This window comes from Helobdella robusta, assembly GCF_000326865.2.
Source record: "Helobdella robusta unplaced genomic scaffold HELROscaffold_60, whole genome shotgun sequence".
In the NCBI taxonomy this organism is placed as follows: domain Eukaryota; kingdom Metazoa; phylum Annelida; class Clitellata; order Rhynchobdellida; family Glossiphoniidae; genus Helobdella; species Helobdella robusta.
In genome coordinates, this window is record NW_008705331.1 from 881,158 (window position 1) to 903,079 (window position 21,922).

General features: G+C 32.8%; 1 protein-coding gene across 1 annotated transcript; it reads right to left on the bottom strand.

Moving 5' to 3' along the window:
* Positions 1–18,076: 18,076 nt before the first annotated feature.
* HELRODRAFT_115195 (hypothetical protein) lies at positions 18,077–20,983 on the bottom strand (the record flags this gene model as incomplete). The annotated part of the gene is made up of 9 exons (XM_009029616.1): positions 20,843–20,983; positions 20,597–20,701; positions 20,218–20,288; positions 19,972–20,044; positions 19,743–19,841; positions 19,334–19,513; positions 18,723–18,900; positions 18,460–18,526; positions 18,077–18,223 (listed from the first exon to the last, which is right to left on the bottom strand). Coding segments are annotated over exons 1-9 (936 nt in total), but the record flags the coding sequence as incomplete, so codon positions are not given.
* Between the last annotated feature and the right edge of the window lie 939 nt (positions 20,984–21,922).

The following is a 21,922-nucleotide window of genomic DNA, read 5'->3' on the forward strand; positions in this document are numbered from 1 at the left end:
CAAATATACATTATATACTTTAATAGATTTTTTTTTAAAAACATTTATTGATAAAAATTGTGCACACACTAGTAACAATAACATTAAAACTACGAAAAAAACACATGAAAAACGCTAAAATGACATCAACAACCGCAAAAAAAACATAACATTACATCAACAAAAACAATGAAAACATCAACAACAGAAACTAATTTTGAAGCAACAACAACAATAACAGCAACAACAACAACGAGACCAGCAAAATCTTTACAAGATATTGAAATAAAATTCCGATCAAAAATTTCAAATGAATTCTCAAATGATTTTATAAAATAACATATAAACATCACACACACACACACACACACACACACACACACACACACACACATACACACACAATTTATATAGCGCTCAATATTGAAGTGAGAAATGGAGAATGAATATAAAAAAATATATATTCCAATACCATCAACGCTAATATATAACGTCAAGAATGCGATCGCTTGCTTTCTTCCTATTATTTCTTCCCTTATTTCATTCACCCATTCATTCATTCATTCACCCATTTATCCATTCATTCATTCATTCCCCATTCATCCATTCATTCCTTCATTCCCCCATTGATTCATTCATTCATTCATCCATTCATTCATTCTTCTATTCATTCAATTATTCATACATTCATTCATTCATTCATTCATTCATTCATTCATTCATTCATTCATTCATTCATTCATTCATTCATTCATTCATTCATTCATTCATTCATTCATTCATTCATTCATTCATTCATTCATTCATTCATTCATTCATTCATTCATTCATTCATTCATTCATTCATTCATTCATTCATTCATTCATTCATTCATTCATTCACTCGTTCACTCTTTCATTCATTCATTCATTCATTTATTCATTCACTTATATATTTATTCATTCATTCATCATTCAATTACTTGTTCGTTCATTTGTTCATTCATTCGTTCGTTCGTTTGTTGGTTCATTCATTAATTCATCTATGCATGTCAACAACACAAACAACAACAACACAAACAACAACAACAGCAATAGCAGTTAAATGATGTTTTTTGCAGACTGATGGGGAACACAGATGGAGTATGAACCACTACAACAACCTAAACATTTTTGGCAAAAACCACAACAACAAAGGCAAAACAACAACAAAATCAACGCGACAACAACAGAACCAAAGAATAAACACAAACATAAACAACAATATAAACGACAAAGAAACAATAGCAAAGATATTGAAATAATCCTCCCCTCAAAACTCGCCTGCTTGCTTCGCAAAACCAGTTGTCCGATTTTTTTTTCTCATATCTTTGCTCACATCAACAACAAAAAATAAAAACAACAACAACAACATCCACATCAACATCAACAACAACAATAACAACATGAGTAAGAAGAAGAAGAAGATAAAACTTACAAACGCATATGTATACATATACACTCATATATTTTAAGGCGTATTTAAACAGATTAAACAGAAAATATTTTTGGTCGAACCTTAAAACAAACACAAAAATTCAAATATTAACTCGCATTTATAACCAAAAATCGGTTTAATAATCAACATTTGTTGAAATAACAACAAGAGAGAGAAATAGAGAGGGGGGGGAGAGAATCCCAGAGCCAGTGAATTTAAGACGTTTAAATTGCTTCCTCGGATGAAACTGCCGAGATCAGAGAGAGTAGGAGTAAACACGAAGAACTGCAGACACATTCACGTACATTTAACACACACGCACACACGCACACACACATACTTGATACACACACACACACTCATACATAACACACACATTCACACGTTAAACAATTATCATGTGTTGTATGCTGTGCTGTAGAAATGTGCTGTAGAAATGTGAAGTAAAATCAACTAATGAAAATAATTGTATGAATGTGTGTATATGTGGGCGTGGGTGCGTGTGTATGTATCTGTATGTATGTGTATTTGTGTGTGAGTTTGTGTGTGTATGTGTGTGCGTTTGTGTGTGTATGTGTGTGTGTGTGTGTGTGTGTGTATAAACCTATTTATATATGTGTATACCTTTAAATCTCATTTTTTTAAAAGGTTTTTCAATTGAAGTGCACATTTTTGCACCAGACCTAAAGGTGTAATGATTATCTAAAATTTAGTTTGAGGTATGTGAGCGTGATTTTGGTATGTGTGTGGGCGAGTGTGTTTTTGTTTGTATGTATGTTTGTATTTGTGCGTGTGTGTGTGAGAATTATTACAAATTATTACAAGGTACAAATAAACGAAAAGAGAGAGAGAAAGAGAGAGAGAGAAAGAGAGATGGAGATAGAGAGAGATAGAGAGAGTGAGAGAGAGAGAGAAATTCTAAAACGTTAAAGTTTGGAGAAAAAAACTTTTTGAAAAATTTAACAGAAATATGCATGCATGCATTAATGCATTAAAAAATAGAAAAGTACATATGTACATAGTGGAATGATAGACATAAAATTCGCATCAAGATGTGCATTTGAATCTAGATAAACAAACAAGAGATAAACAGATCAATACACACAGACACACAAACAGATACAGTCCATATGAGTCGAGCATGTGTGCAGTACACACACACACATACACACACACACACACCACACACACACATACACACACACACACACATACACAATAAAAATGTTGGTATTGTTATTTTAGCTATGTAATTATATGTAATATAGCTACGTTTGATATATGTTTGTCAATAAATTCATTTGCATGTTTATAAAAATATGTATGTATATATACACATATACGTGTTTGTGTTTGTGTATGTGCGTGTGTGCGTGCGTGTATGTGCGTGTGTGTGTGCGTTAAGACGGTCTAGCCCCATTGCAATAATAAGGATACATTGGTTCTTAAAATAGGTGTAATGCTATTGTACATTCATTCACATTCCATAGTCATTCGTTCTTTCTGCCTTTTAAGAATTTGTATGTATGTATATTTGTTTGTGTGTGTGTGTGTGTGTGTGTGTGTGTGTGTGTGTGTAAGTGTATGTGCGCGCGCGCGCGTGTGTGTGTGACGCGAGTATAGAACGCATATGTCATTCTAACAGAAATAAATTACTTTTAAATTGAATTCCCCTGCATAACCATATCATGTCATATCTTACTCTGAGGATTGTTACATTTGCGGCTGCTGTCGCTGCTGTCGTGGCTGCTGCTGACGTTAGTTGACATTTGACCTATTGATGACGTAGAAGTGACGTATCAATTATGTTAATTTCATTATCATTCTTCCCTTTAGGATGGATTTTGTATAAATTATTTTGTCACAAATTTCGACAAAATTAATTGAGAAAAAAAGTCAGCTGATATAAGGTTGTTTTAATGACTCAATTAATTAGTTACAGATAATGATATTGATTAAATCATTGATAGATACACGCACACTCAAGCACACGCACGAACGCACACTCAAACACACACACACGCACATGCACATCTTTCTACGTACTACATGCATACGTAATGTTACGTCAAAATATAATGACGCAATATTTAAAATAAGTATAGTGAGGTCACGGAGATTGTTTTTCTTTGCATGATGACGTCATTGTTTGGCAAAGAGCTGTCGTGTTGGCAATGGTTGGACGTAGTTGAGAACCCGCGTTTTAAAATTTGAATTTATGTTTCGGCTAAATGTATGGGCCGGTCAAACATTGCATTAGTATTGTTCTACGCCTTGGGACATGACGTTGTTGTTGTTGTTGTTGTTGATGTCTATGATGAAATTTTTGTTAGTGCTGTTGTTCATGTTGATGTTAATGTTGATGTTTTTGTTAGTGCTGTTGTTCATGTTGATGTTTATGTTGATGTTTTTGTTGTTGTTGTTTAATACGGTGAGTCTGTTTAATTTATTCATGTTTATGTTTCTATTGTGTTTGTTATTGACTGTGTTGTTTAATTTATTGCGGGCTAGCTTTTCATTTTATGCCTGTGTGTTCTTTGTGTTGTTTTTGCTGTTTGGTTGGTCTGTTGTTGTTTGTTTTTTTTCTATTGTTGTTTGTTTAGTCTGTTGTTGTTTGTTGTCGTTTCTACGTGTTTGGTTAATTCTATTATCTTTATTATTTTATTATTTTTATTATTTTATTATTTTTGAATGTTTGTTGATGTAGTTTTCGGATTTATTTTTGGTACTCGTGTATGAAATTGTTGATTTCGATGTGTTTTTAGAAAATTTTATAATTAATTTTGTTGGGTTTTTTTTCTGGCAAATGTTCATTGTCGATGTTGTTGTTGATTGTTACTAGGTTGTTTTAATGTTGTTGTTTTCGCTGTTGTTGGCGCTGTTTTTTTGTGTAATTTGATTTACTAAGATTCGTTATGAAGCTGCATGTTGTTGTTGCTTTTCACAAATTGCTATTTAGTTTTGATTTATCTATTTCGTTTGTCATGGACCAGTGATAAAAGCTGTGTTGTTGCTGTAAGTTAGAACAGTAACAACAACAACAACAACAGCACTAACATTACAACATTTTCAAAAAAGCCTGCCAACCCATCAATATAAACGACAAGTTCTCTCAAAATTTTGCATTCGGTTCACTGCACGGAGTACGATCACATACAACAACCAACAACTTACTAACAACTAACTAACAACTAACTAGCGTACAACAACGACATTGTTATACGACGACAACAACAACAACAATTTTGTAGAAAAATTATTTCTAATCGCTAACAAAAACACACACATTAGAATATTGTAACAAACACAGCAAACAAAATTGGCTTTCGTTTCGTTTCGTCTCGTTTAGTTTTGTTTCATTGACCTTGACTGAGTTTGAAGAACTGGGCAAAATTAGGCGAGATTTGATTAATGATACCCACATGATACTATAGCTACTTTTGTATGTTTGTATCTATACCCTATATATACACAAAAATAGTAGTTTGATACTTTGTATTTTTCACTCTTATGATACAGTTTGTAATAATACAGTAATGTAATATTTTCCCTTGGTCTAAATAGCTATTCTTGCATTATTTGCATAAAAACCATGATTATACTATTGTAATTTTAATAATTTTTGCATTTTTTTATGTTCACCCTTGAGATACTATAAAATCGATAATATCTTTTGTATTGATACCCTATGATATACTTCGATTAATGATACCCTATGATACTATGAGCATATTTGTATTTTTGTTTGTAGTATCTTGTGTTGATGCACTTACAATGCTGTGGGTATTTTAATCAATACTTTAGATAAAAATTTATATTTTTAATAATGATACCTTAATGATACTTTATTGATACCTTATTGATACAGGATATATATTGTATCTTTTGTAATAATAATAATAATAAGACAAATTATACAAATAACAATAACATAGAACAATAATAAAAACACACTAACAATAACAACAACAATGAAACCACAGATAATAAAATGCGACCAAAGAATATAAAGCATTATCACGATCATACAGCACACCCGTTATACAACAGTATAAACACACACACTGACACACGCACACACACACAAACAAACAAACATCCGCACAGACACAAACCCATATACACAAACGCATATTACCGTATACTATACACCTTATACGGATATAAGTATTCCTTATATGTATACAACACATGTGGATGTGTCAGTTTGAGCGTGTATGTATGTGTGTGTGTGTGTGTGCGTGCGTGTGTGCGTGTGCGTGTGGCCCGTATCGTCGTTGGTGTTGGTTTATATTTAACGAGAAAATTTAACGATTTCTCGACCGGTCTGTCCGCGCATAATTTAACCTTTGTACTCTTTCTTGCGCAATATACGCTCGGTGTACGACGTACGCTTGCGTACACTTGCTTGTACGTCTCTCTCTCTTTTTTCACCCTTCTTTTTTTTATCTTCATCCTTTTTCTTTCTTTCTTTCTCTCTCTTTCTTTCTCTTTTTTTTCTCTCTCTCTCTCTCTCTCTCTCAATATCGAACAAACGAACGAATGATTAATTGAATGGATGACTAGATGAATGGATGAGTTGATAAATGAATAAACGAATGGTTGAATGAACAAATAAAGGAATAAATGAATAAATTTATTTATTTATTCACTAACACCTAGAATCATACAGAAACGTAGAAGAGCAGAAGAGCGCTTGAAGAGGGGAGTGCTGAATGATGCTGACTTTTACGCAACTAACACCGTCCTTACATTTTAGTTGCTTATAAACTAAACGGTAAAATTAAAAAAAATTGAATTGGTTAGTAAGCTTTTGTGTCTCGTTTCGTTATTTATTAGACGTCTCTGCGTCTCGTTTCGTTATTTAAATATAACGGAACAACAATGTCCGTGTACCGGTACAAATTTTTTAATTCAAGTATAGGTACGCAGTTCCGCATAGGCGTGTGACTGATTTGATAATTTGTGTGACAAGTTTTAATTTGAATTTAATTTTTTTTTTTATAATCTCACGGATATATTACACGAATAGAAAGTATTTGCTTGCTTGTTGGTGCGTTTGTGTGTGTGTGTGTGTGTGTGTCTGGGTGTTTCTGTGGGAGTCTGTCTGCGTGTGTGGGCGTTTCGATAGAAGTTGTCAAATTGTAAAGCCTTTTAACAAAGTTTTTTCAGATGTTTCTCATTTCTCTTCCGCCTCTCTCTCCTTCTCTCTCGTTAATTTCCCCCGTTCTCTTTCTCCGCATTTCATTTTCTCTCTCTCCTTCTTTCTCTCTTTCTCTTTCTCTCTCTCTCTCTTTCTTCCTTTCTTTTTTTTTCCTCTCTATTTCTCGCTTTCTCTCTTACGCTCATTTTTCTGTGCAATCACAGTTAACATGAAATTTTATAAAATTGACATAGAGTCATTTCATCAATTTTGTTTTATGACATTTTGTCAGCTTTGTGACAAATTTGGTGAAGAAGAGGAAGATGATGCGGTCATAAGTTAAATCAGCGGTCTGCTGTTTACTTGGGTGACCATAAGTCTAAAAGTAACTGTAATGTAAGGCAATGTGACGTAATGTAATGTATTTTTTTGTTATCACATTAATAAAAATATCATGCATTCACACGCACGCGTGAGTTTTCATTTGTATGCGTGTTCATGTTTTTGTATGCGGGAATATAAACACGTCTATGAACATACAAACACAAACACACAAGTTAAACATTCGCTTATATTTTTATCAAACATAAGAGTTGTACGACAAAAAATAATTTTTTTTCCAAAATAGAAAATTATCACTAACTTATGAGAAAAAGCAGAAAGTAGAATTCGGCGGCAGTCCAAATTTTTTCAAAAAAGTTACATTGACAAATATTTGTTCGTTGTTGAGTAAATTTTTCCCATGATTTCAACAATGTTGGCAACAGTCCAATGGAGGCAGTCAACAAAAATGTTACCATTTCACAGTATACAACAAACCAAATGACATACAACTAACCAGCTAACATACAACTAAACAACTAAGATAAAACTGACCAACTAACATACAACTGACCAACAAACATACAACTGATCAACAAACATACAACTAACCAACAAACATACAACTGATCAACAAACATACAACTGACCAACAAACGTACAACTAACTAACAAACATACAACTAACCAACAAACATACAACTAACCAACAAACATACAACTGACCAAACTAGCCAAAAAACATAAAAACTAGCCAATCAAACATACGACTCACCAACCAAACACAAAACAAACTATCCAAACATACATCAATTCACCAATTTACATATCCCCAACTAATACATCTTAATTTATTTATTGTTAATTTTGTACCAAACATTTGTTTTACAAGGTTAAGACTTTATCAATTTAATTTAGTTATATATGCGTCTATTATTTATATTATTAATAATTATTTAAATTTGTTCGTTTTAGTTAATCTTCATTTAAACACGCTGGCAATAATAATAAAAACAACACGGAAACACGGCTTATTTAAATTAATTAGGATATAAATTACATATATCCAATCATTAATATGAATATTGATTTAATAAATTTACTACAATACTACTTAAAAATAAGCTAATCGTAGAATATGTACTAGCATTTTTAGGTTTTTTAAGATAAAAAAACCCGCCGGTTCATAATCACGGTGAACCTCTAGGAAAAAATTTTCATATTGCTATATAAAGCAGACGTGTCTATAAAGCATCCAAAATGTGTGTGGTATACTTACGTATGTATGTACGAGTGTGTGTATGTATGTACGAGTGTGTGTGTTTGTGTGTGTGTGTTTGTGTGTGTGCGTGTGTATATATATGAGTGCATATATAAGTATAATTTATAATTTACTTAACTAAGATAACACAGTTGTCCTAGTTTGCCTTTTAACGTGGTGAAGACATTTTCTAAATAGCATCGTAAATCGTATAGATATGTTTCGTTACGTTATTTTCTCGTTATTAATTCGAAACGAGACATCGGGGAAAAGTTGTCTAGTGGTTGGGATGTGTGTGCTTTCATTATTTGATCAACATTATTGGGAGCCGTTATAGGGTAATAGTTAAATCAATAAGTTAATAAGTCAAGAAATAAATTAATTCGTGATTTTTTTAGAAGATTTTTATTTAAATTTATAATAATTAATATCTTAGGAGAAATAGTTTTGATTTTTTGTTTGTTGGATCATATTTTTAGTATTTTTTTTTGTTTAGTTTTTTTATTTTTTTGGTTTGTCTTCCTCGTCGATTCAATTATTTGTTCTTTGGAGAACTCGATCTATTATGCAATTTTTAGTTCTTCGGTTTGTTCATTTTTTCAATTATTTATTCATTCATCAATTTATTCATTCATCTATCTGCCCATCATTCATTCATTTATTTGTCCATCCAATCATTCATTCATTCATTCATTCATTATTCATTCATTCAATCAATCATTCATTCATTCATTCTTTACTTAAATACGAACCTCTTAAAGATTCATTGTTATAAAATTTGATCGTTATGAGATGCAAAGCTCCTATAAAATTTCTTCACGCACGCACACACATACACACACACACACAAGTTGACTTGACACTAACACCCACACACACACAAACACACACACACACACACAAGGATTTATAATAGAGATTATACATTCAGTGCCGTGAATATTATTACCTCGAGGTTAAACTTAATGGATGGATTAACTTGAGGTTACCAAAAATTTTAAATATTTAATTTTGTTTTAAGCCTGCTAAAACTGGCAAAAGCACTCTCACACACCCAAACTCTCACACATTCACAGACACACACCACACACACACACACACACACACACATACATACAAACACACACATACACACCGACAAATATATATGAAAACAGCTGATGCCAAAAAACTTACTTAGCAATAAACGAAATTAATTAAGTGATGCAACGCTTAAACAATTACATATCGGCGAACATGCCGGTCGGTACATATCGACCAGTTATTCGGTATGTTTCGACAAATATCTCCGTAAATATGGACGAATATGTCGGTATAAAGTAGCACTAATGTGCAGTCGATGATTGTAATTACACAAATGAGGCTCGAAACAAAATAGGACAAATGTTTTCACGCTGCCGCATCAATATAAAAGTGCGATGATACAAAATTGTGGACGATAATACGTTTTATTGTTGCAATAGCGCACCATTCGTTCTCTTTTCTATGCCATGATCATCTCATTTTTTTAATGCAATGCACTTCGCTCGAGCATTTTTCATTTTCAATTTTTCTTTCATTTGGCTAAGCTATTCGTTCATTTACTCGTTCGGTCCGTTCGTTCGTTCGTTTGTGTTCATTCATTCATTCTTTCTTCCGTTTGTTAGTTCTTTCGTTCGTTCGTTCGTTTGTTAGTTCGTTAGTAATTATCATTATTATTGTTAATTATTATTAAATATTATTATTGACAATATAAATAATTATATTTATTAATAGTTTCAATGAATACATTTTTCCTTCGCCTACTAGAGTAAGTTGATGTTTCGGATAGGGATCGATAGACGTTTTGCCCAACATAATTTAATTGTTCTTCATTCATTCATTCATTCATTCATAGGGATCGATAGACGTTTTGCCCAACATAACTTAATTGTTCTTCATTCATTCATTCATTCATTCATAGGGATCGATAGACGTTTTGCCCAACATAACTTAATTGTTCTTCATTCATTCATTCATTCATTCATTCATTCTTTCATTCATTCATTCATTCACTCATTCATTCATTCATTCATCCATCCATTCATTCATTCATTCCAAACACGGTCCAGTATAAAAACAAAATGTATTACTTATTAATTTATATATGACGGTGTAAGAGAAACATCATTCGCCTGTGTAAGTAAACCATTAATCATTCATTCGTTCTATCCATCTTTCGTGCATTCATCCCTTCACCCATCTTTCTCCTTCCTTCGTTCTGTTAATCATTCGTTCGTTTGTTTGTTCGTTCGTTTGTTCATTTGTTTGCTCGTTTACTTACTCCTTAATTCGTTCATTAATTTTCTTGCCCATTCATGTATTCATATTCTTACTTGAACATTCATTCAGTTACTATATCAATTGGCTGTTCATTCATCAATTCACTCACTCATTTATTTATTAATTCGTTGATTAATTCATTGATTAATTCATTTATTCATCCATTCATTCAATCATTCGTTCATTATGGATCACCTGACATATTCTCTGTCTTGATAAAAAAAAGTTTAAATGTGGCCACAATCATTATTATCCGACCAATTATAATTGAAATTCGATATCTGTGGTATTAGTGGAACAACACCACCAACAACAACAACAACTACTACTACTGTTACTACTGTTGCTAGTACTATTACGACTATTGCAACTACTACTGCTGCTGCTACTACTACGGCCACCATTTCTTGTATTACTTACAACGTTCAAACTAATCCACCGTTTAATCCTTCATATTGAAAAACTCTACCGACCAATAAGGACATAGAAAGGTACATACATACATGTATGTGATGTTTGTTTGTTTGTATGTATGTGTATATGTGTGTATGTTTATGTGGGTTTGTATGTATGTTTTTAGGTTTGTTTGTGTGCATGCATATTTACTGCATATGTAACTGCATTCATACATACCATGCATACAACACTACTTACATACTATCACAACATACGTGATACCCAAACATACAAAATGCATACAAACAAAGAAACACACAAACAAACATACACAATTCCATATGATAAAGGTGGCATGTTAGTATGCAGAACTTGCATGATATTTCACAACCAAATCAAGAATGTTGGTGAAGAAAATTCCTTGGGTATCAATATATCAAGAGAGCCCACTATGGTACCGATAGTTTCAGGTATTTGCGGCATTCTTCGGTATTTACGAGCTATTTTATTTTTAAATGCACATACTTTTATTATGTTTTTTTCATTTTTTTGGACAAATGAGTTTTTATCTTCGTTTTTAGAAATATATTGACAAAAAAATTATGAAATACGATTAGTTTTTTATCAATTTTATCAATAATAGTGGTATATAAACACGAAACAAACCTCAACACACACACACACATACGCACGTACATACACACACGTACAAACACACACGCGCATACACACACGTACACACTAGCACACGTACATACAAACGCGTACATACATGCGTATGCACCATTTTTCACTCTCGAGTTGCTACAGTGTCCACCTTCCTTGCTTCCCTTCGCTACAAAGTACATTTGCCCGCAGTCAATAAATCAAATGTGTTAGGTATGCAAGAACACACACGCACACAAACACGCACACACACACGCACGCACATGCACACACGCATACATAACTCATAAAGCAATCGCATGTTTGCTTATTTGTTCACACCAGCTACGTATACAAACATAATTAAGCGTCCTAATTTATGAACATATACGCGCTAACGAATTAGAATGTGTAAATATACACAGAAATGTGCACATATAGCGGAACAAAAAATACCACAAAATACTCAAATACACCAAAAAATACCGGCACATGTGTTACATAAAACGAATTTGACAGGCAAAGCGACGTAATGTGAATCACTGAATACATACAATACATACCAACTTCATACTCTAAATACACGTAAATACCAAATCGAAATACAAAGGATACAAAACTGATACAACGACAAACAATTAATGTCATAGTAAGAAAAAATAAAAAAAACAAAGGAGAACAGAAAAATATACCATCCATCAGAAATCCTCTAGGTTGGTTGTACAAATATGCCCACAGTTAATTATACACACACAAACATATGCACGCACACGCACACACACTCGCACACATACATATGTACGTACATGAAATTATTTTAAGATTATTTTCAGTTTATTATTATTAAAAATTAGATTATTAGTAGCACTAGTAGTAGTAGTAGTAGTAGTAGTAGTAGTAGTAGTAGTAGTAGTAGTAGTAGTAGTAGTAGTAGTAGTAGTAGTAGTAGTAGTAGTAGCAGTAGCAGTAGTAGTAGTAGTAGCAGTAGTAGTAGTAGTAGTGGTGGTAGAAGTAGTAATAGTGGTAGTAGTAGTAGTAGTAGTAGTAGCAGCAGTAGCAGTAGTAGTAGTAGTAGTAGTAGCAGCAGTAGCAGTAGTAGTAGTAGTAGTAGTAGTAGTGGTGGTAGAAGTAGTAATAGTGGTGGTAGTAGTAGTAGTAGTAGTAGTAGTAGTATTGGTGGTGGTAGTAGTAGTAGTATTAAGTTTTAAAAAACCTTGAACCAACTTGACGTTTGAGCTACCAGACCATGCCGTCTTTAAAAAATGAAATGTACGAGTGAGGTGGTTCACATCATAATATATGTGCTTCCACGTTTTCCTGTCAATATTCTCTAGAAAATATTTGCATTGCGTTTTTGTCTGTCTGTGAGTATATGTATGTTGTGTGATTGTGTGTTTGTGTGTGTGTATTTGTGTGTGTGTGTATTTGTGTGTGTGTGTGTGTGTGTGTGTGTGTGTGTGGCGTTGCACGCATGCAATATTAATTTCTTATTTATTTGTTCTGTACTTTCCACGGAGCCATTTTGAATTTTTTTCCCACAGTTAATATTTTAGAAGGTAAAAAATTGATGATTTAATTGATAGAGCAACTTTCCAGAAACCTCACAGCAGTGTAGTGGGCATGGCAGACGTACATTGAGTGTGCCGCGGGAAAAATATATTTTTTCATTATTTATTTTTAAAGTTTCAATATCTTATTAAAAGTTATTAGAATTTTGGGTTTTTCTAATTCATTCATTCATTCAATCAATCGTTTTGTCTTCATTCATCTACTCATTTGTTCATCCATTTATTTATTAATTCATAAATAATTTAATTAATTAATTAATTAATTTGTTCATCATTCATTCATTCATTCATTCATTCATTCATTCATTCATTCATTCATTCATTCATTCATTCATTCATTCATTCATTCATTCATTCATTCATTCATTCATTCATTCATTCATTCATTTATTCATTCATTTATTTTTTCATTCATTCATTCGTTCATTCGTTCATTCATCCATTCACTCATTCATGAAAATAGAATGAGAATAATTTCACGATGGCTAGCCGGTGATGATAATTCGGACTTCAGAGGCAGTGGGAAGTGTAACACGAGGAATAATAATAATAATAATAATAATGATAATAATAACAGGAACAAAAATTAAACCAAATTTATTTTTTTTTTTATTATTCTTTAAAAATCAGGATCTGACAGACGCAGAAACTGTAACAACATGCAAGGCAGTGAAACAAAATTAAACAAATAAGTGAGAAAATAAATACAAAAAGTGAGGAAGAGAAATGATAAAACGTGAAAAATAAAATATGTTAGAATAAAATAAATAATACTAATAAGACAAATAAAAGAAAAGTAATTGACGATGGAATATAAAATGAAGTAACGGCAAATTGATAGACTAGATGATGACTTAGTGGGTTAGTCAGGTGATCGATAGATAAAGGCTAGGCCTGTGTGTGAAAAAGTTTAATGAGTTTTAATATATTTGGTAACTTATTAATAGGCTAAACGATGACTTAGTGAGTTAGTGAGGTGATCGATAAAAGTGAGGTGATCAATAAGTAAAAACTAGTTCAGTAATGATGAAATTTTCTTAAGTGCTAATGTGTTTGAGGTGTCTTGTGATGAAGGTCTTTTCCTGGTATGTAGATTGGGTGACGACTTGATAGTTATGTTTGCGCTGACGAAGGTTGTGTGTTGTAGTTTTGATTTTGATTGAATTTACTAAAAAAAGAATAAAGCAAATGCCACAACAACAGAAGTTAGAACAAGACGGAATGAATGTAAATAAAAGTTGTAGTAGTAAGAGAAGAATTTAGAAAAAAAACACATTTTCTATACATGCAAAGCAGAAAAAAATCAATATTTGGTTAGTTAAGATTCGTGAAAGCAAGAAAAATAAAAATAAATAAATAGGAGCAAACGTAAGAAAAACTCTTCATAAATTTTATAAAGTATTCTGAAAAATCTAAACAAAAATTTTCAAACAACAGACATTCGAAGTAACCATGAAAGAGGAGAGGAGCAAAGAAAGGATCACAAAAACTTATAAACATACAAACACTCACACACACACTCAAGCGCACTCATACAGAAACATACAAACACACACTCAAGCATACGCACTCGCACAAAAATGTACAAACATACACTGACACATATACACACCCAAACACACTCATACGGAAACATACAAACACACACACACACACACACATATATATATATATATATATATATATATATATATATATATATATATACTCAAACAAACGCACTCACACAAACACACAAGATACACGCCTTTATCCGGGTAAAGAATATAAAATTCATAGGCAGCATCTATAAATATTTACCATGAGAAGACGATTTTATTTGTGTCAGCAGTTCGTATTGTATCCACACACCACACACACACACAAACGCACACACTCACATACACACCACACGTTCTCTCTCTCACACCACACGCCCATAAGACATACACAGACACACCTTTGTAAGTGAAAAGACAATACTGGTAAGTCTACACAAACACAGATACCAAACTAATTATGACTCAAATTATTCAAATTAAGTCACAAACTTAAACACAAAAGACAATGACAAACATCGTTTCAACAAACACCCTCTTCGCCTTAATTGTCATTCTTATAAATTTCAAATCAAATATAGCAACTACCTCTACCTAAACATATTGTTAAGTAGTAGTAGCAGCAGTAGTATTATATTGGCAGTAGTAGTAGTATCAGCAGCAGCAGCAGTAGTAGTTTTACTACAAGATACCCACAAAAAACTCAGACACATGCCACGTGCGTAGAACCAACAACACATAAAATTCTCGTAACTACAGTCGTACAAATTGGACGCACGGGGCTCGAGAAACGGACTGCTGGCCCCCAGAGGACAGTAGTTATTCGTAAAATTCAATTCCTAAGTATATTGTTCTTTATTGGTGAGAGAGAAGAAACCCCAAAGTTAATTTTTAATCAGTGAAACACGGAAGTCGTTCGCTGTTAATTCTTTATCATCGTCGTTTGCATAATTTAGGTGCATTGGGTAGAAAACAGTTGACACACGAGAAATTTACCTATCTCGCACACATGAATTTGAACTGTAAAATCTTAAAAACGTAAAAATTATAATAATAATAAAACACAATTTTGTCATTTTGAAACTGTTTGTTTGTGATGATAATAATTAACTACATGTTCGTATAAAGAGTAGAACAATAAATTAACTAATCGAACCATTTTACGAAAATAATTCAAAGATTAATTAAGAGAAAACAAATAAATAAATTGACAAAAAACAAAAACCTCAGTCGGCATGCAACGATAAAAATTTATCAAGAAACAAAAAAAAATGTCAATATTTCTTTTTCTTAAACCGCTTCATGTACAAACCCCTGCCAAACCAGCCAGGGGCGCAGACATCTGGTGCCTTAGTTGGAACCTTCAGGTAGCAGGCATTGACGTAACTGTGATCCAGGCTCAATAGTTTGGAATTATTTTTAAAAATATCGCTAATTTTCCTAATTTTTTTGCACTTTTTTCTCCGGCCAACTTTTAACTTTTCTTTGAAAGTTTTGCCGACTTCACATGCAGGTTTATTATTATTATTATTACTATTATTATTATTATTACTATTATTATTATTATTACTATTATTATTATTATTACTATTATTATTATTATTACTATTATCATCATTATTATCATTATTATTATTATTACTATTATTATTATTATTGCCGTCGTAATCATTGTAATCATCATCGTTGTCATTGTTTGATATCATCCCATCATCACCGTCCTGCTGAGCGGATGATATAGATAGTGTATCATCTGAATTGGCGCCATCATCATCGGCAGCTGGTCTTGCAAAACTATTTGAATAAAAAGTGCTTTTGCAATCGATCTTATTATGATTTCTATTAATCTTACCATAATAATTGTTATAATTAATTCTATTATGATTATTATTACTATTATTATTCACATTATTATAAATGATGTTGTTTCTGGTCGTGATATTATTAACGTGAATAATGCCATTGTTAACATCATTAAATGTTAAATCATTATTATTATTATTATTATTATTATTATTATTATTATTATTATTATTATTATTATTATTAGCAGCAGCAAAATTATTCAAGCCGCCACTATCAGAACGACTGATAATGTTTATTATTTTTCTCTTTCTACCTCTACGCCTGATTGGTTGGGCTGACGATGACGCGATTATGACGTTATTAATAATATTATTATTGTTGTTGTTGTTGTCGTTAGTATTGTTGTTATTGGTGTCATCATCTTTCATAGGGTCGTTGTTATCACAAATTTTATTATCAGGTTTGTCGCTAGGCGAATTGCTGTTCGTTTTGTCAATAGCACATTTTAAATTGACGCTGTTAATGTCTTGGCTGCCGTTGTAGTTGTTGTGGCTGCTATCGCTGACGATTATTACGTCACCGAGCATATTTATTGATGACATCATTCCGTTAGCTACCAAAGAATTAAATTTCAAATGGCCATTTAAGGATTTTTCAGTTTCAATTGAAAAATTATTATCCACAAGGAAATTAGTCAGACCTGAGGTTTCAACACGATGTGACGTCATATTTTTCTTTTTTATAGGAAGACGTACTGATGATGAAGGCTCAACATTTGATAATTGTGTGCTACTGTGATCTGAAAAATTTAAATCTGATTTATAATAGTTGCTGTTGTTGTTGTTGTTGTTGTTGTTTGTGGCAGAGGTTGATTTTGTTGAGATGCTATCACAGTTGATGTCATCGGGGTTTCTGGAAAGTTTTTTCCACTCTATCGTTGACAAATCATTTGAAATGTCAAACATAGTAGTTGCATTTTGTTCCAGCTTAATGTCATTATCTGCAGATATGTTGTTGATGCTGTTGATGCCACTGCTATTGCAGTTTATAATGTTGTTGTTGTTGTTAGTGTTGATGATGTCATTTTCGTGTTTATAATTAAGGTCAAATGATAATTTATCTTCCACCTCTTCCTTTATGGAAGCTTTTTTATCATTAACCTCACCACCATCGTCGTCATCGTCGTTGACGTCATCAGTGACGTCACTAATTCCTAATTTTGAAAATCTGCTAAACTTATTGTGCAGGGGTTTCCTTTTACTCCTGTTTAGGATATGCCTGACTTTGGCCATTCTTCCAGGCTGTCTTCTAACAGAGGCACACTCAACATCATTTTTAATTTTTCCATCATCATCGTCGTCGTCATCATCTTTATTTCTACCATTGCAATTTGTTAAATCCAGATTTTTATCTCTCCCGTTCTTCGAGATAACTCTAGAAGATTTTTCGTCATCACATCTACCATAAAAATCGTCATCGCCATTTTCTTTTTTACAAAATTTCCCGCCGAAATGAACATCCTCATCATCATCGTCGTCGTCGTCGTCATTTCTCTGGTCATCATCTTCGTCATCAGCAGTGTCGTTGCTGTAGTCATACATGTCGTTGTTGTAGTTCTGTTTATGCCGCTCTTGTTTGTGTCGCCGTGGTCTGGTGGCCAGTGTCGTAGCCCTCTTCTCGACCTTGAACCTTAGCTGGTAGTGCGTCTTCTTCACGAAACCATCTGGTAGAGAGAGAAGTTTTTTGGTGGTGGAATCGAGTTCGTTCGGTCGGAGGGGGGTTGACAGGTGGAAAAGTGGGTCGTTGTATCTGCGTGGGTGGGTGGGTGGGTGGGTTGTGTGTTTGCATTGTTGACAGCGCAACGTAACATGAGAGAATGAGAGTTAATTTTTTTTTATATTTATCTTCTCACATCTTAGACGTGTTAAACAAACCGCTATTTGCAATTCATAGTAGACAATTTTTAACAAGAATCAACTTTCTGACGGGCTTTCAATTGTTACGCAATGAAACTTCTGAAATTTAAGAACGATCAAAGAACATGCCTGTCGTATCTAGGTACTTGAATATTCATTAGATTCATCAGCTGCATCATCACGTCATCACACCGGCCTGCAGATGCGGTACATTATCATAAATATGATAATTAGGTGACAAATGTATCACGAATATTTGCGACATTGCAAAAAAATGTATAAGACAGCTTACAAATATAAAACAAACAATGAGAGAGAGTGAGAGAAAGAACAAATCAGATCATACATGATACAATTCTTCATTCATTCATCCATCTATCCACTAACTATACCATTGATTTTTAGGACGGCATGCTTATCTTTTGGGGTCCATTGCAGATTGACGATGACGAGTTTCGGCTGTTCAGAAAGTGGTTTGTGCTTTACCCAGAGACAATCATACTTCTTGAGAACTTTCAAACTGGTACCAAGGCATAGTATAACATCTGCTTTGTTAGCTGCACTTGAAGCCTGCGTGTGTGTGTGTGCGTGCGCGTGTGCGTGAGTGTATGTGTGTGCGTGTGTGCGCGCGCGTTTTTGATGTTAACAGTTTGATTGCTAACATGCAAACAGGTGAAACAGGAAAAAAAATTGCGAGAAGATGAAACAGTGCATCTAGCACTAACACATCTGGCAACATGTATTCTATTTGAATTTGAACTAGGGAACTACGCAACTGTCCACCAAAGGAGTAGTTCTAGTAGGCATGCTATCTCATTCAAAACAGAAACAATTTGATTGCCTATGGTATATAATTATTGGTGCCTTCTTACGTTGAGTTATATAAATTGTGATACCGAGGCATATTTTGATAAGTGAATGGAAACTACACTTTGGCGCAGGATGTGCAAGACCATTTCACCATTACACCACCAACAACAACAACAACAACACGCATCTTCACCTGTTTCCAGTTGTAAGGAGATTGAAAGGGACTCTTCTCACCGAAGTGAATGATGGTGTCGTGTAGGGCCGATCGACACTGGTGACAACATCGACTCGTCTTGTGACGACGCATTGCAGTTCGCTCCGTGACGTCAAACAACCTCAGGTACTCAATTCGTGGCTGGCACGTTCTGCAAACCTGTTTTCAAAGTTTTTAAAAATGGGTGTTTGAAAAACTGAAAGATATATTATGAAAGTAACTCAATGAACTGTGTGTGTGTGTGGTGTGTGTGTGTGTGGTGTGTGTGTGTGTTAGTGTGTATGTGCGTGTTTTTATGTATGTGTGTTGTCGACTGAGAACTAATGAAAAGAAAACCCCGAAAACTTAAAAATGAGAGGGAAAAAAAAAGAAAAAGAGAACAGCAAACCTCAATGTACATGTTCCCATGAAGTTCACTGAGGGCCGACCGTGGCAGGCCACTTCGAAGATGCAGACCGTCACAATTTTGCGACACGACCCTCTTAACCTGGACAGAATAATTACAAAAAAAATATTTAATTTTAATTATATGAATAATATTTTATATAATAATAATAACAACAATAATAATAATAGTTTGTAAGATTTTAGTATTCAAATGTAACTTCAATACTAACATATCCCTTTTTGTATAGTTCAGCTATCGACATGTGAGTAAGCGTAGGCTCGGCTAGGCTAAGATCAGAAGTCCTGTAGTAAAATTATTTATTATTTATAAAAGTACAATTATTTATAAATATCATAAAGTACAATTATTTATAAATATTATAAAAGTACTTTTCATTTTCATGGAGTAACAGAGCTACTACAACTATGATTAGTGAGAATTGAGAAAAAGTTGAGAATGTTGAAATACTGCTAACAGGCATTGCTTTCCTTGCTTTAGTAAAGTCCAAATGCCATTTGGCCCTCTGTAGTCAGGTATTGATGCAGCCTTTTTTTTGGTGATTTTAATTTAAATTTAATTTTAATAATTTAAAATTGGAAATTTTTCTATAAATAAAATTTAATAATTACCATGAGTAAATATTGAAAAAGTTATTTATTATTACAATATTATTTAACAAGCCTGATGAGAATTTATTACAAAGAATATTTTTTAAAATTGAAAAAACCTTCTTTTAGACATTTAAGCAATCAAATAAATAAATAAAATTAATTTAATTAAAAAAAAAGAAAGTAAACAAACGAATTCGATTTTAAAAAAGAAAAAATGAATTTAAAAATAATTAAAATACACACAGTGCTAATGCCAGCTCCAGAATAGATTATCAGTGACTTGGAATGTTCGATAATTGAGGCCAGTTTTCTACATTTCTTATCCAGGTCATGTGATATGTCTTCCACCTGACATAAAACAAATTAATTGGTCAATTAATTAGTTAATTGGATGAATGAATGAATGAATGGATGAACAAATTATGGATGAATTATTTTTGAATTGATGAAATAAAGAGTCAATTATATGATCTTTGGTAATATGTTTACCTCCTGTTTTCTCTCCATATGCCGTTTATTGTTCAACTTCCTCTTGCATATCTCACCAACGATTTGAGAGCAATTCTTCAGAACTTCAAGTTCATGTTCGGATCTGACTGATTCTTCTTTTTTCAATATGGCTGTTACCTTTGAAGAAGAAAATAAAATAAATGGATTAATAAACAGAAAACTACGGACTACATTCACTATTTGGTATAATCAATTTTAGGATAACACTTCCTTTTGGATTATTTCATCCCCTAGAAGAAGCTCCTTCCATGTTGTTTCAAAGCAGGCACTAACAAACACCTACAACTACCTACCTACATCAATTTTCAATTTCAACAGAGCCTTACTCAACTCACTCAATGTTGTTCTATTTCCTTGCAATTCCACAGACTCTAGCAATAGCCCAGCACAACCAAATACTTTAACAGTTAACTTTACTTTACACACATAATTTTTTAAAATTTATTACTAATTGAAATGTTATGATGGTTGTTATTATAATAATATTCCTCCGTCTCTATCATTTTTTGAATGGGTTTAACGTTAATTGGACAGTTGACTGATCACACACTTTTAGAAAAACTGATTTTTTAGAGAAAACATCTTATTCGCTAAAAGCTCTTATTATAATATATAAAATTTATAAATGTTAAATAAATAAGATAAGGATACAAAAAAAGAAACAACCAAACAAAACAATAATTGGCAAGCAAGCCAAACCATGCACTTGCCACAATCTAATAAGCAAACAGAATTTTCCAAAAGTTACCAATTTCATTTGATTCTTCGTTTCATCTTTAAAGGAATCCGACAAATTTATGCTCTCGATCCGGCTCGATCGCCTCATGTTAGTTAGTGACAGAATAAATTAAATATTATTAAATTAAAAGTGAACGCACAAAAAAAAACTCTGTCAATGAAATTAAATATATGTAAGTGATTCGCCTCGCCAGTTTTCAAAGATCTTCTAGCGTTTAATTTTACGAAATTCAAGAAATTAAAATTTAAGAAATTCACCGCAACATCCTAATTGAAAGAACCACGCGATGACAAACATTTCCACTTTTACATTTATGAATA